Source organism: Ammospiza caudacuta, chromosome Z (genome assembly GCF_027887145.1).
Source record: "Ammospiza caudacuta isolate bAmmCau1 chromosome Z, bAmmCau1.pri, whole genome shotgun sequence".
Taxonomy (NCBI): domain Eukaryota; kingdom Metazoa; phylum Chordata; class Aves; order Passeriformes; family Passerellidae; genus Ammospiza; species Ammospiza caudacuta.
Genome location: NC_080632.1, coordinates 40,882,196 through 40,898,611, shown reverse-complemented (window position 1 = coordinate 40,898,611; position 16,416 = coordinate 40,882,196). Strand labels below are relative to the sequence as shown.

The 16,416-nt window shown below is 37.6% G+C and overlaps 1 protein-coding gene across 2 annotated transcripts in view; it reads left to right on the top strand.

Annotated features, from left to right (window-relative positions):
• The first annotated feature begins 2,198 nt into the window (after window positions 1-2,198).
• Window positions 2,199-16,416, top strand: part of RIC1 (RIC1 homolog, RAB6A GEF complex partner 1) — a 46,647-nt gene continuing 32,429 nt past the window's right edge. For both annotated transcript variants that reach the window (XM_058823392.1, XM_058823391.1), the window contains exons 1-3: window positions 2,199-2,400; window positions 11,461-11,568; window positions 15,711-15,787. In XM_058823392.1, coding sequence (XP_058679375.1) covers window positions 2,260-2,400; window positions 11,461-11,568; window positions 15,711-15,787 — 326 coding nt within the window. In that variant the 5' untranslated portion in view covers window positions 2,199-2,259. The remainder of the gene's footprint in view (window positions 2,401-11,460; window positions 11,569-15,710; window positions 15,788-16,416) is intronic.

Sequence of the window (16,416 nt, the reverse complement as noted above, 5' to 3'; positions counted from 1 at the left end):
AATTTCTTTGACAAATCTCTCCTTACTTTCAAGTAAAATGAACTTGGCTCTAAATGCAAGTAATCCAGAAGGATTATTCTATAGTTGTAACTATTCTTCAGTGTGTATTTTGTACCATTTATTTCATAACCTGAGGAACAGGAGAGACAGTAAAATGAGATGATGCCACACTCCTAACATAACTTCTATTTCCTAATTTAAAAGGCTAGCAGTCAAAAACATAGATCAAAAAGATTCAGAGAAAAGACTAAAGCAAGGATGGTATTTGTAGCATAAAGCACTGGTTGGCATATATTTGAGAGCGCTAAATTTGATTTTAAGGCATTTCCAACTAGCCCAGTTAAAAGCCAAAGGTATGAAACATCTGGGTATTTTGTTCCATTATTACTATTTTTTTCCAAGTTATATTATGGCTTTGCTAGGATTCTAATATATGTGTCCTCTTAACTCCCTTCTCTTTTTGTGCTTGTGTTCAGATGAAAATATTTCAGCTGGAAAATGGTATTCAGATGGTAACAAAAATTCATATGGTAATGTAACCAGAAAGCTGCAGGGAGAGGGAAGGCCCTAGGTGTGCAGATAACCTATGTTCTTTGAAGAGCACTGGGTAATTTGTGCAGTAAGACCAGCTACCAGACAGCTCAGTCCAGACAAACTCCTCTAACAGGCAGTGTCAGGGGACTGGTTCATAAAACTCTTCTGATTATTTCTACCCATAGCCATTTCTTTCCAACAGAGGCACTGCCCCTACAATGGCAAGGAGATCTTACCTTTAGTTCTCTTCTATTCCCTTTTATCTTCCCGTTATAGAAAAAGACTAACAAGCCTCATTTACTACCTCTAAAGCTACAGCTCCCTACTTTCCATTCTTTATACCACATGCTCCTGCTCTCTCCACAGTGTGTGAATAAAAGCATCTGTGCAATGATGGAAACAAGATTAACAAACAGGTCTCGGGTAAAAATAACACAGTGTGGATGCTCAGTCCAACACATCAGCTGAGAGAGAAGTCTGTGGTAGCACCTGTCAGAAGCCTGAAGCCAAACCCAAGATGCAGCACACTCAGTGTGTGAGCAGCTGTGCCCTGCGCTCATCCTTGTCCCCAAAACCACCTCAAACACCTCACCTTGTCCCCAAAACCACCCAAAACCACCACTGCCTTGAAGAGGCAACGTTCACACCGGACACTCGCAAGGCTATCCCAGATGGATTTCATCACAGAACCACAGAACGACTAGGTAGGAAACAACTTCAAAGGTCATCTAGTTCCAAGCCGCCTGCCACGAGGCCAGGTCGCTCAGACCCCCATGCAGCCTGGCCTTGAACACTTCCAGGGACGGAACATCCACATCCACAGCGGGGCAACCTGCGCCAGAGCCTCATCACCCTCACAGCAAATAACTTCCTCCCCAGGTCTACTCCAAAGCCACTCTCTTTAAGTTTGAACACACTTCTCCTTATCCTGCCACCCCTGGCTCCGGCTCTCTGCCCCCTCCCTTCCCGGCCCGCACTCGCGCGCAGCCCCTCAGCCCCAACGCCAGTCACGCCTTCGCCGCCCGGAGCAGTGACGCGGCATCTCTATGACGTCACTTCCGCTCGCTCGGGCCCTCCCCGGGCCCGCCCCCCCGCGCCGCCGCCGCCCCTCGGGGCCTCGGACACCGGAGCGAGGGGAGGGGGAGGAGGGAGAGGAGGGGGAGAAGAAGAAGGAGAAGAAGCAGGGGCAGAAAGAAGAGGAGGAGGAAAAGGAAAAGCAAGAGAACGAGAGGACGGAGGGGGAGGAGCGGAAGAAAGAGGAGGAGCGGAAGAAGGAGGAGGAGGAAGAGGAGCGGAAGCGGAAGGGGGAGGAGATGGCGGCGGGGGCCTCGGCGACGGCGACGACACCGATCCGGAGCGCGGGTGGGCGAGACACCCGCGGGAGGGTGGAGCCGCCGCTGCCGCCGCCGCAGCGACCCGGCGTCTGCTCGGAGCAGTGACTGCCCGGCCGCGTCCCCCTCGCCGCCGCCTCCCGCAGGCCGCCCGGCCCTTGCCCAGCCCGCGTCCGCCTCCGGCCCTGGCGGCTGCGGCGCTCTCTCGTCCCCGCGCCGGGGCGGTCTCAGCCCCCCGTCCCCAGTGGTGCTGAGCCCAGGGGTTCCGTCGGTGTGCCGGTGATTATGCGTGGCTTGCCGCGGACGCTGTATCTGTCCTCCCGCTGATGCCCCCGCTGTTCCCCCGCCTAGGCTAGAGCAGGCTGAGCGCCAGCTCCTCTGGAAATCTTCAGCCATGTATTTCCTCAGCGGCTGGCCCAAGAGGCTCTTGTGTCCTCTGGAGTCCCTGGAGCGACCGCTTCACATCCAGACGGATCCCCAGAGAGCTTTCTTCGCCGTTTTGTTCCCCTCGCAGCTAAGCATCTGGTACTGCAGAGTAAGTATCCATCGTTTTATAAGCTCTCGGACGCTGCTCTACCAGCTGAAAAGACCTGTCGTCTGCTAATTTTTTTTTTCTTCCAGAAACAGTTGTAAAATTTGGTGCTAACTTCACAGGATATTCATAGGTATTTGTGAAGCTGAGGGGTTATCCGCGGTGTTTAGTGATAGCAGTATAGTCTTAAGAAAATATGCAACACCAGCTTGGTTACAGTTAACACTGGTTTCTGCTAAAAAATAAGACTTCCAAGCAACTGTTCTTTTTGAGACTGTACATTCAGCTTGTACTTAATATAAAGAGTGTTTGTAGCAGTGTAGGGTTTTTTGCCTATATGTTTCATGTCTTTCACCTTTGTGTTTTCTATGTTTTATATAAACGAACATGTGAATGTAGAACATATGAAACATTCTTTGTAAAACATGGAACAAACGCTATCATTACCCAGAATGTTGTAGCATTGAAGTTCACTAAGTTTTCTTTTTATGGAAAGTTTAAAAGTTTTGTGGCTCTAAAAGCAGACTTGTCATGGCTTTTCCATGGAAGGTGCTGGTTTAGCTAAATCTAGTTTGAAACTGTGTGAATAATTGATATTAAGCACCTTGCTTTTAATTCACATTGTATTAGTCTGGTAGCAAAGTGCTTATTTGTCAGTTTGATTTGATGTAGTCAATGAAAACTGTGATACTGACTTTAAATTTTGATGCTGGATCCTTTTAAATACTGCCTAGATTAGACCCTAAATCTGTCTATAAATATCTCTAGATCCAGGTGGTTTATAGAGTTCATCTCAGATTACCAGAGAAAACCAACAATCCAGTTTTAGAAAGCTGATACTGAAAGATGTCAAATGACAGTCATAGCCTTAAAATCTTCTTTTAAGTTATGCAGCAATTTCATCACGTTATGTTTTATTGTGCTCAGTAAGGCAGTTCAGTAGTTCCTGGCTGATGTGCTCATGCTGTTTTTTGACCCTAGACAGGTATCCAGCTAGCACATAATCAACCCATAACTTTGCTGTGTGACCATCATCATCTGGCCTCTGTTTTCTTGGGTTTGTGGCACACAGTGTATATAAAGTGTACGCTTCTTAGTTTTTGCCTGTAGTTGTTGAACCTGTAGTTGTAGTCTGTCAGCACAGCAGAACTGATCTTTTTTGTGGAAAGACATAGAAAACAACGGGCTCATGAAATGCTTCACAAGATGTGCCCTGTTGTCTTGAATGTCGTTTACTTCATGGTCTGTTTTCAAGGACGAGGTTCATTAGCTTGCATGCTTAGACTTGTTTTGAAACGTTAAACATTGTAAGACTTGCTACAAACAGCACTAGAGGAATTCACCTCGTGCAGAGGAGTTGACTAAACTTACAGGTCATTAATATTTTTTAAATAGATTTTGGTTCTGTTTGTAATGGGTGCTTTTGAGGAAGGTGCCGACAGGCACCAGGCCTTACCCACTGACTGATCCTAAACTGAAAAACGTGTTACAGTCTCAAGGCCTCTGTGGAAAACTGCCTGTTATCAGAAACCTGGAAGAATAAATGTTTTGGTCAAGGTCATTTTAAAAGAGAATTTCTTGCATTATTTTTAGCTGTGGTCCTGAATGTGGTTTGTTGGGCTTTTTCCCCCCAGGCTTTTCTTTTTTTCAATTTAATTATTGCATCTAGAAGATGTTTTCATTGGTCAGAAGCACAGTTTTTGGAACAAGGATAAATTCTGCCAGGTTGCACTAACTTGATTTCTTGTCACAGAAAAGCCTTCTGGCTGTTGTTCTTGTTTAGACTTGTTACTATCTCAGCTATGTATCAAAGGTTTCATTTAAGAATGAGGTGATGAGACTGGGAAAGTTCTGTTTTGAAATTTTCAGAAACAGAGCTCTTTGAAGCGCTTCCAGGTGTGTGAGTTTACATTCAGAATGTGTATTTTTAAGGTGACATAGTCATGTTTAAAACTCCTTTTCACCTACTGTGCACTAAGAACTAGTGGAACTAAGGAAAGTTGATCCCAAAGTGTGGATTGTTTCCTGTTTTGGAATCATTTGGAATCATTGTAGGTATTAAGACTCAAAACAGGGTAACTGGTGTTGAAAAAAAACAGATGGAATTCTGCTAGTGTTTTTGAGCCAAAAAGTTCTTGACTTTTTACACATTAGGAGAGATTGGGTTGTAGACAGAGAAGACCACTCAGGTGAATGATTTTGATCATGCACCAGTATTGGTGAAAGGTTGTTGAGCACAGCCCCCAGATATGTTGACATTTCCTTATGAGTTATATGCATGTGCTACTGTACTGGTATACACACTATCAAGCATACACGATGTAGTTTGTGTACAGACTACATTGTGTATGCTTGATAATGTGTATGCCAGTACAGTAGCACATGCATACAATTTTTTGTCTGTTTAGAAGGGAGCTATATTGGTCACCTAGTCCAACTGCCTGACCAATGCTGGGCGACCAGAAGTTAAATCATGTTATTGAGAACATTATTCAAATGCTCTTATACACTAGTAGGCTCTGGACATCAACCATGTCTCTTGGATGCCTCTTCCAGAGTTTGAAAAGAAAAAAGAAAGAATGGGGTAATACCAAAATGAACACATTTTAAAATTTTTATTTTATTTTTTAGTGGTATAAAAAAATCCTTTCTTGCTCCCCATTTGATTCTGTTAAATACACCCCACTGTGGAGACCTCTGCTCCAAACATTTCCTTTACATCAGAAGTTCTAGGTCTACTGTAGATAATACCCTGATACTTAAGAGCCATCTTAACTATTTTCATTGATAGCATGGAAAAGCTTGTCAAACATTTTCATTCTGGTAGTTAAGTAGTTGGATGCTTGAAATTAGAAACATCAGCAAGTTATAGAACCTTTCTGAAATGGTATAATGAGATAATTGCTGTTTGATAGATTGACTTGGGAACTGAAGATGAGGTTTCACAAGGCAGCTGTGCAGTCCTGTGTGTTATCATCTTTCCTGCTTGCACCTTGATTTTAATGGAACTTGTGATGGACTAGTGATGTTGTTTTACAGGGCTGTTAAGCTTAATGAACAAATAGAAGCCTGTTTATTTAGTTGATGAAAGAATGAAAGGAACATTATAGTTGGCCCTTTGAAAGTGTTACTCCTTTGACAGTTGTGGCTTTAATTTTAAATTGGTTTAGTTATCTTTTGAATTCTGGAAATTCACCCATAGGGCTCTAGGTATTAAGAGACAAGGTAATGTGGCTAAGGAAGAAGGTGTCATAGATGAGTGGAGTTCCCTGCCTAACCCTTGACAAGTGAGTTGTGTACAGCAAGAATAGTCTGCTGATGTAGTTGTACATATAAATATCGTTCAGCATTTCCTTTCTTTAGTGTTAACAAACTTGTGACAATGACAGGAATAAGTACTGGCCTTGAATATTTAATGAAATCTCCTGTAGGTTGTTGGACTATCTGCTATGACTCTCGTCAGTCAAAACCAGTTTTGCGAGCCCTTTCAAGCTAAGAGTAGTTTGTCCCATCTGCTCATTCAGAGGAGAATTCTTGATTACCTGTATGCTTCTCCACTTGTGATTTACATTTACTCTTGTTTTTCTTCCTTTTTGGGTTTCTTTTTTTCTAATGATCTGATTCTGAGTCTGAGCACCTAAATGAACTATAATAAGCTTTTGAGAAAGTGTGCATGTTGGAATCCTAAATTGTCAAATAGTTGGTATTAATTTTAAGTGCTGTGTAAGTTGATGTTCAATCAGCTCTCACAGCTCTGTCAAATGTGCTCTTCAGTCTCTAGCTGTTGCCATATTAGAGTTGAAGTCAATGTGTGCTTTAAATCTATGCATACAATAGGCTAAAACAGGGCTTCTGTTGGGGAGGTGATCTCTGTAACCTGGAATTTTGCCACACTATAAAGGGAGTTACTTGTGACACAGTGCATGAAGTTCATAAGATATATTAATAAATACATTAAAATTGTCTGCAGTTGTTTCTGTAGTGTTTTTTTTTTACTTATGAGGGCTGTTAAAAAGAAATGTTTTCACTATGCTTTCAAGTTTATGTTTTCATCTCAGAACTGTAAGCAGAATAATTTACAGAATTATTGTGTGTGGCTTTTTCTTAATAGAATTGGATGCAACCTCTGGAAGTTTTTTGTCTAGAATTTGACTGCAGAATGGGACAACAGATGTCTTGATATAAGTGGTTGTGTTGGCTGTGTATTGTGAACGATATGATACAGATAGCATCAGTACAAGTTAAGATATCTTACCCCTTCTACTGTGTTTTCTCCCTTAGTAGTTTAACCCCCAAAATGCTGATCTCTTATTTAGACCCTTTAGACACTTGTCTGAGAAGGGGATTTCTTTGTCAGCAACAGTAACAGTTGTGCTGTTGCTTCTATTAAAAAGATAAACTTGTTGTTACATAAGGAAAAAAAAGTTGCACTGATGAATTTGTCTGATGAAATCCAAAATTGTCATGTGGTTATTTAGTAGGATTTACAGGCTTTCAGTGTCTCCTGTGTTATAAAATATATGACCCCTGAAAGTGGTGTTGTAATTACGTGCATGATGGGAAAATGCATTTTCAGTTATGACTTTTCAGTGTTCAGTTAGTTGCATGTAAGAGAAAACCAAAGATGCATAGAATATGCCTTTGCCTCTTGTCAGCATTTTTGAGAAGTAGGTTAACTGAAAACTTTCATTTGGGAGAGGTAGTGGTTGACAATTCTGCACTTTGTTTTTCTGAATTATTTCACAATAGCCATGAAACACATGATTGGAAGCTGTGTCTGCTCTGTTGGGTAGATCGTCCGTTGATTCTAAGCTTTCCAAATACTTTCAAAATTAAATTAAAGGAGTTATGATTTTATAATTAGCATTGCTTTTAGAAATTCATTTGTCACCTCCATTTGTCAGGTACCATTCTGTTACTGACAATGACCTTTTGTGGTCTATTTATACAAATTTTTCTTATGTGCACACGCTTGCTTTTCTCTGTATAACCTTTCTGTTTTATTAGTTTGTAATTTTACAAAGCTTCAGGATTTAAAGCAAAGCACAGACCATATAGTGACAAAATAAAGTGCACAGTGTCACCAGACCTTTGTTCTGTTCTGTTGTTGTTTTCTCCCAGCCTTATCTTTGTCACTTAGACCATAAGCTCATCTGAACAGCATTTTTGATTTTTGTCTCATGCCTACAGCCTAATGAAGCATTAAAGCATTTGCTGTATAAAACTAAACAGAACATTGGTGTTTGTCAAAGAAATGGCTTATTTACCCTTGGTGGGATGCATTTTTGATGTCTAGAGTAATACATGGTTGGGGAATGAGAATATTAGGTTTTAACAATTATCCGTAGTCATGCAGGTTCTTGGATTGAAGTTACATTAAGAAACCCAAACTTGTACATAATACCATGTTGCATATGTACTGTCAGGTCATGTGTTTGCTTTTCGGACTTAGTTTTCTACTGTATTTGCCGACCTACTAGTAAAATCAACAATACACACAGTTGATCATGAACCTACAGTCAAACCAGAGAATCTAGTTTAAAGAAACTAATTTTTTTTGTTATTTTATATACTGTCAAATGATTTTACCTTTTTCCAGTTGGTTAATGTCAGTTTGATTTGTATTTTCATAAAATGTTGTAGAATACTTGTGTTAAGGTAAGTGAATTGGTAATTTCCCGTATCTAAACTTGCTGAGATCATTTGCTTCAGGGTTTTTTATACCTTAATAGATTTTTTAATAAAAATAATGTTATACATGGCTAAGTGTTCTGACATGGGTTGTGATGCTAATACTTCATAAGTGAGCAAGCTGCTGTATTAGGTCAGGTAGAATTAAGTTAAATAGTAACAATTAGGGATTATTTCATCATGGGTTTGGCTGTGGTGTTTTATGTTGTAGTTTTTGTAATTGTTTGCATAGATGTTGATACAGAGCTTGTATTTCATAGTGGAAAGTCCAGAGGGATTCTTAATGTACCACTGACAATAAAGCACCTGTGAGTTTTTAGGTAGTTTGAATTGAAGTGGCTTTGTGGAGGGAGCTTTCTTGCTACCTTGCTGTTTTACTAAATAGTGCAATTAATTTCTGGTAATGCAAACCAGATTTGCTTTCATGTTCTAATCACACACCAGTAAAAAAGAGGCATGTTTAATTCTAGAAAGACATTGTTGTGAAGCATAAAAACTTCGGAGTAAGAACTGTGGAACATGTTCTTGTCAAGTGATAGCCAAGGTAACTGACTGATGGAAGGAGATAAAGTTTAGCTGTGAGAACAACAAGTTCTCTTTCTTTTCAGTATTGTTAACTAGTGTACTGGAGAGTTTGTTTACGCGTTAGTAATAGTAGTGCTATATTGTTTTTAAGGTTGCATTTCTTATTTTTCTTTTCACTATTTTTGTTATCCTGTAAACATCCACTGCCACAGTTCCTTTTGTAAATGAGTGGCAGCTTCTGTTTTGCCTGACCTTACATTCCTCCTGAGAGACAAAAGTACCATATCAAAATGCTAGATTTTCTTTGCAGCAGATTTTAAAATGCTAGATATGCTTCTTATCTATTTTGGGAAGCCTTTTTTACTGTTAAATTGCAATTATGACTTGCTTACTCACTTCTTTCTTCCTTAACAACTGAAGGTGTTTACTTGTTAAAATGAATGTTCAGTGGCTTGCTGTGCTTGGGTCAAGTAGTTAGGTTGACATATATTCCTGTTTACAGAAATATTCCTGTGCCAATATACATTTTCAGTCACTTTAGATATAATAAATGACTTCAGATGTAAAATTACTGTTTCTCATGCATAAGAAGAGCAGGATCTTGAGCTCTCCTTCTATCTTTGTTAATCCAGAGCATTCACACCTCTGTGGAAAGCTTTTAAACAGGGTTAGAGTTTTCTTCATGTCTGAATTCATGCTTTTGAGTTCTGGAATATGTGGAATTTAATAGTATTAGTGCAGTATTTCCTCATTTGACCTCTCACTAGGTAGCATTTGTGACCTATTTAATTCGAAGTGAGTCTGCTTTCTAACAAGAAGCTACTTAAACTACAGAAAGATAACAGTTTGAGTGCAAGCAATAATTTTTAACTGCTTAAGACCTCATCTGTGAGTCACAAAGCCTAAAAATAAATTTGTATAAATCCCGTAGCTGGTGTGTATATAGAATGTTCTTCCAGCTTCAAAGATGTAATTGCAGCTTTCTTGTGAATCGGTGTCACAAGAATTCTACACTATAAATACTATAATTATATTCTGTAAGAATAGTAATATAGAAAGAAAATTGTGTATTACTGAGTTTCTAATTTTGCCAGCAGCTAAAATGCTTCAGGCATGGAAGTGCTTTAAGAATGATCTCCAGGTTTGCAGTAATGATGCCGATTACCAAGGCACTGCTTTTTCTCAGTATATTTAAGGCAGTTAGGGTGGTTCTAAGACAATCAGGGAAAGCCTGTGTAGTTCATTGAGAACAATCAAGTAGAGTCTGCTAGTAAGAATAATTAGTTATCTATTTAATATTAAATAATTTAAGGCAAAAGAAGCCACTCAAATTGAAAAAGCTGGTTCAAATAGTTCTTAGGGTAAAGATTAATGTGCTTGTTATCCTTCATAAATGTTTGAGTTTATTTTTGATAATTCAGTTCTGTGTGGATATGAAATTTAAAGAATAATGCCGTTAGCGGCACACCGAGTCATACTGTGAATTTACAAAGGCTAAGGCTGCCCATGTGACACTAATTCAGCTTATTGTTTACATGCATGAGGATAACATTTCATTGCTTTGTTTTAAACTCTTTAAAATTAACATTCATACTTTAAAGTTAGGTTGTTTGCAACTCTACTTTTTCTGAAAGGAAACTGAAGGAAGTGATTCCAAATAGCATGGAATTCTAACTAGGATTACCAAATTCTGGAGTGATTGCCACTCACAAGATTTGTGGATAGAATGAATGTCTTATATTTATTGTACTGATTCTGCTGGTCCATCAAGTAAGCAAAGAACAGTACTAAATTTCTGTCACCTGTGGTTGTAATGAGGAGCTTTGCCTAGTGGTATTGTGGTTAATTTCAGTAAAATGAGTGGTTATTCTCTACCCTCTTGTTTCCCTTTCAGTGTACTTTTTTGGTACAATGTTTGATGCTCCAAATCTGAATGACAACTGAAATTGATAAAGTTAGGTATGAAGGTGAGGGGTAACTTCTTTGACAAAACAAAAAGTACATCCTGCTTAATTTAACTTTTGTGTCCTTTAAGTGCTGGAGGATAATGGAAGGAGAAATACCTATCTAAGCTGAAAACTATTATTGATTCAAAAACAAGAAAATAGAAACAGTTGTGCAATATATTTAAGGAGAATGAACATTTCTAAGCACTAGAGCAAGGAAGGGCAACCTTGCATTAGGTTTTTTATGTTGCAGCTCTCCACTGCATTCATGAAAGGGAATGAAGGCTTAGTGCCCAAGGTAGCTTTGTCTGGTCTTCATCACCCCAAAGCTTTTCTCCCTTCCCAGAAGGAAAGGTACTAATGGGGGCACCTCATTACTTGCAAAATCCTTCCAGCTAACTGTAGAGGTGGATTTTCAGCAGGTTCTGACTACCTGTTCTAGAAAACAAATTTCCTGATTATCATTCTCTTTAATACAATGGCCTGCCCATTTAGTAGAAACTAAGCAAATTGTCTGTACCAAATATTCTATGGAATATTTCCTCCTAATTCATTTGACAGTCCATATCATTATAGGAGCCTGTTTGAGGTGTATCTGTTGATCTTAAACATCAGTTACCTTTTATCTAAATTGAAACTATTTCTGTATTCTGTAATGACTCCTTACTGTGCAATTAAGTATTTTATTCAAACGTCCTGGATTTGAAAGAGTGAGATTAGGAATGACAGTGTGGCAACAGTTCTCCATGAAGTTTCTTTAAAGTTCCTTTTTAACCTCCTTCAAGGGAAACATGTTGTAGCTGTTTAAGGAGACATAGTTCTTTACAGCTATAGCGCAACATATAAAGCATTCCATTCCTACTAGATAGGAGATATAATTATTATTTTTTTTTTCCTCCAGCCAAGTGTATTAATTGTAAGCTACAAGGAACTTTCAAAAGCAGCTTCTCAGTTTGGACCTTACAAACGAGCAGAATGGCGGCCTGACAGCACAATGATAGCTGTTTCGGTAAGTAGAATTTTTCCTTCTTGCTCTGGTTAAACTATTGCGAACAAAAGCTTGTGTTACCAATTTCTGTGCTTATAGAACCTTGCAGACGGTAAATACATTTAATTGATACTTGTCTTGTGAAAATATATAATAATACCAATGACTTTTTAGACAATAGAAGCTTTCTTTCGTAGTATTCATTAATTTTTCCCTGTGAGAATGAACTGCAGTTCTTTGTCTTAAAACAGTGGTTAGATGTATTGCCAGGGGGTGATACAACATCTCATTACTTTAGTAATCTGGTAACGTAATACAGTAATGTAAAGTTATGTGAATGAAAGAAATAGTTGTGGACTTAGGTAACATAATTATGTTTAACTTGATAAATAGAGTTTAAAGGTGAGTCTTAAGAGATGGAGCTGTGGCCTTATTACTGGCTTTTAGTGATTCAAAAATATTGCAAGTCACTGAGAACACAGAAACAAGGGCTGTGACAAGTGATATGTGAACTCTTCTGTTCGGAATCTTAGAGATGAGATCTTGTCTCACATGGAAATAAAGTCTTGTTTCATAGCTGGTGCTGTGTTCACAGTACTTTGGACTATTTCAGCAGCAGTATTTGAAGTTTGAGTAGCAAGGTGAACACAAGAAAGTTGGGACTACAGTTTATGAGTTGCAATATGGGATAATCCTCTTGGTGTCTTTTGGTCAGGTCTAAACATTATGACCAGATCTTAAATTAGATATTGTTATCTTAGTGGAAAACAGGAGATGATTTATGGAGTAGTTATTCTCTCTAGCAATATCATGATAATCATAAATCAGCTAAGCTTCCCATGGTCCAGATTTCTTTTGCATAATGCAAGTTAATGCAAGTAAATAGTTAGTCTAAAATACTAAAATGGCCTAGAAGTATCTGATGAAATCAATGAAATTAAGTATTTCTGTTAGTGCCAGATTATATTCTCAGTGAGTACTAATAATTGTCAATAAAGTCAGAAAGATTTCTGTAATTTTTGTTGCGGATCAAAAAGAGTTTTTCAATTTTATATTGCACCAAACACATTTTAATTAAACCTTTATGTAGTAGTTCAGAGGAAATTTGAATTCTTATATTTAATTACTTCACATATTGTGGGGTTTTTTTTCTGAGATGTTGTGATCCATTTGCTCTGGAGACCTTGTGGTTCAGCTGACAGATTAACTTTAGTTTTTGCCACTTCAGTAGTGAACTTTAAATTTTTTCTGCAACTAAATGTGCAGTGCTCTTTTTGGCAGATAGTGTCAGAATGTAAATGCCCATAAAGTCTCATTTTGTAAGCTAAAGTTCTGTGAATTAAAATTCTAAATGATCATCATTTATAAAATAATGAGTGTAATAAGATTTCTAATATTCTTTGTGTTTCATAGGATGATATTTCATCCCTGGGTGTACGTATACAAATTATATAGTCAAGCATGTTTGTTATGGTGGTCTTAACATAAGCTGTTTTGCAATATACTTTAAAAAAAATATATAGTTTTATTTGGAACAGTTATTGAGTCCTACTGAAAGACGCATTTATGGTATTGCTGGTTTTGTTGTAGTGAGACAGGACAGAAAGTCAGTTTTTAGAGCTTTAATGAAGAAAGTGTTTCTGCAGATGTGTGATTCTCTCAACCCAAGAATTCTGTCCAAGTGCATAGTTTTCTCTTTTTTCTTAACTAACACATTCAAGTGAAGGAGCAATGGCAAAGCAAGTTTTTAATGAAAAACCCAGCGATTTTGAACTGAATTAGCCTCACTTAATTATTGAAGTCCTGTGCAACACCTGAACATTTCAGTTTGAAAGCTGAGTTAGGTGATGTTTATCACCTATTACTACCTGTGCTCATGAGTACTTGGTTGTAGTAATTTTCTGTAATAAATCTTTGTTTTAAGAAGGTGAACATAAGGCTTAGTACATACTTATTAGTGAAGTGGTACATTCTTCCTTTTTTTTTCCTTTTTTTTTCCTTTTTTTTTTAAATGACATCATCATATGGAATGTAGTCTGAATTTTATGTTCACCCTAACAGTGATATACCATGTTTTTTGTTTCTGACAGCCCAAATATTCAAAGTGTCTTTATGGAAACAAATCACTTAACAGCATATGCTTTGAGGTAAATTTTATTTGTACTGCAGACTTTGGGCCAGCATATCAAGCTTTATAACATACCTCAAGTAACTGTAAAAGTATGTAGTTAAACAAGCTTAAGCAATTTTCAGTATCACCATCCCCTAGAAATTGTAACTTCTTTTTCCGCTAGTATCTTCTGTTGTTAAACTGTTGGCACATTTCCTAGACAGATCTTATTTTTTCCCCTTATATTTTGTGGTTTCTTTTTTCATATTGCTGCCTTTGTGATTTTTCTAGTGTTACTGGGAAATACTTTTTCTTGTTTAGATTAGTACATATATCCAGATAGCTAATTGTAGTAGTAAATCAAACTTAGGAATTGGGTCAAGATGCTTCATTATGGAGAAGTATAGGAGGCATTTTGATCCTTCCCATGTTGCAGGCAGTCCTTCAATACAGACTGCTCTTACGCATGCGTTCCCATAGATAAGGCAGAGCTTTATTAAACATGGTAGCAAGAAACCATGTTATGAAATTCCTGGCAAGATTCCCAGTGTTTGTACTTCTGACTGTCAAAGATTAGAATGATCAGGGAATGGATGACAGTGATGGTTACTTATTTAGTAAGTTTCACTCAAATGTTTTTAAATCGATGAAACCTCTGTAAATGAATATGATCCATTTGCCAGAAGTCTGTGCTTGAATGCTTCTACACCTCTTCCCCCTCTTCATGGAATTTGAGGTTCTATTTAGAAATGAGCCTGTAACAATAGCAACTTTGTGCTTTGAATAGTGTTCAGTAAGGCCCTTTGTACCTTAATATCAGTATAAAGATACTTCACAGTATTGTTTTACTGTTCTTTCCAGGATAAGGTAACTTAGGGGTTAAATATTTAATGATGTAATGGAACGAACCTGTAAAGATGTTAGAAATGAAGACGGTTCTTTACCACATAATACCTGAACATGATATTACAGCACACAGAAAAGCTTCCATTTATTGCCACCCTGTCTCAAGCTCACCATTATTGTTCAGATTTTATTCTTGCTTGAAAAAGACACTCACTTTGAATGAGAATAATAGTGTTTCTTGGAATTCAAAGCCAAAACACAAATTTTCTGAAGCAAAATGTTTCATTGAAATGTGAATATCATCTATGAAATGATACATTAAGTTAACAAGAGTGTTGCTTTATTCAAAGAAAAGGAAACCAATCTTGCCAAGAAATGTGAAGCCATTCATTTCAGTGCTTTTTGTCTCCAGTGCTTTGGATACATGCCCAGCCCATATTAAAATAATTGGATGGAAATGCTATTTAACCAAAATGTGTTTACTGATTTGCCCAGAAAATAAATTCATGCTGTAAAAAATGACACTTCTTTGAACACATAACATTATTGGTCATCTACTTGTTTCAAGCTTATACAAGCAGCTTCTAGGTATGACTGGAACATCAGATAACTAAATTATTTGTTCCCTGTATATAGTATGAAGTCATTCTTCCAGAATGACAGAACGTGGCTTGGGATTGAATTATTACAGGTTTTGTGGTAGTATCAAAGATAAGTGATGTGAGGATTTTTGGATGGCCAACCCTGAGAGGCAGTGCTAAACTCTTTGCATTCAGTAGTGTTCGTTTGTGTTCAAGCACTTGGAGAGTTTATTCAGGTACTTCCCACCTTCTACTTTTCTACGCTTATTTTCTATGCTAATTCATGTAGTTGATAGGAATTATTTAGAAATATTCAGATATTTCTACATATCTGAAATAGTTGTCAGGTTTTATAGGTTTGTATGAGTTGGAGGAAAATTTCTGATGGACTGGTGCATAAACAGGATTGTTTTTCCGTTTTTCGATCTCCTGCCTAATCTATTCACTTGACTTTAAGGGTAGGTATGGATTTTATCTGGAATTAATATAAATACACAGTATTTTAAATGTCTGAATTAATGTATATTTGAGTTCAATATATGAGACATACATGGAAATCACATAAGACTAGCAGATTTTACTCACGCTGAGACTAGATATTTATCTTATCAGTATTTCTCTTTCAGACTGCAAATGGATACATCTTATTTTTTGAAATCCCATCAGCAAGAGACAAGTATCTTTATGAGCCAATATATCCTAAGTAAGTATTTTAAACTTTGGATCATCACAGTGTGAAAAAATCTGTCTGGACAACTTCTAAGCAGTTTTTATGACAAAAGATACTTCATTACAGAGTATGTTTGAACACTTGATGAGTATATGAACCATCATTCCTATGAGTTAGAGTCAGTGTAGGGTAGAGTCGGAGTCAGTTCAAGTAGATTGCTGTGTGCTGGTGTGATTCCTTAGGTCCTTCTTACAAGCTCTCAAAAGCCTTAATAGCAGGTAAAGTCTAATTTTAGAATTTGAGGTATTATGTTGTGTTTATGATCTGCAACAAGATTTAATGATGCTTTTTGAATAACTCAATTGAAAAAATGATGTCTTAGGAACTGTTAAGATACAATTCAAAAATAGATCCTGCTCCCTATGTTTTCATAACTCAGAGGGATTTTTAAAAAGAAATGGGGAATAAAATCCCAGTATTTTTGAAAGCAAATGGATATTTTCAGTAAGAGTGTGCAAGCATTCTTGGTGCAGTATGTTATGTTGTTAGCTTCATCTTATTTTCCTTATTGTGAATGACAGAATACATCTTATGCACTTAAATTGTGAATGTATTTTGGGTGTGTTTGTGGTTGATTTTGGATTTTACAAAATTGGGAAATG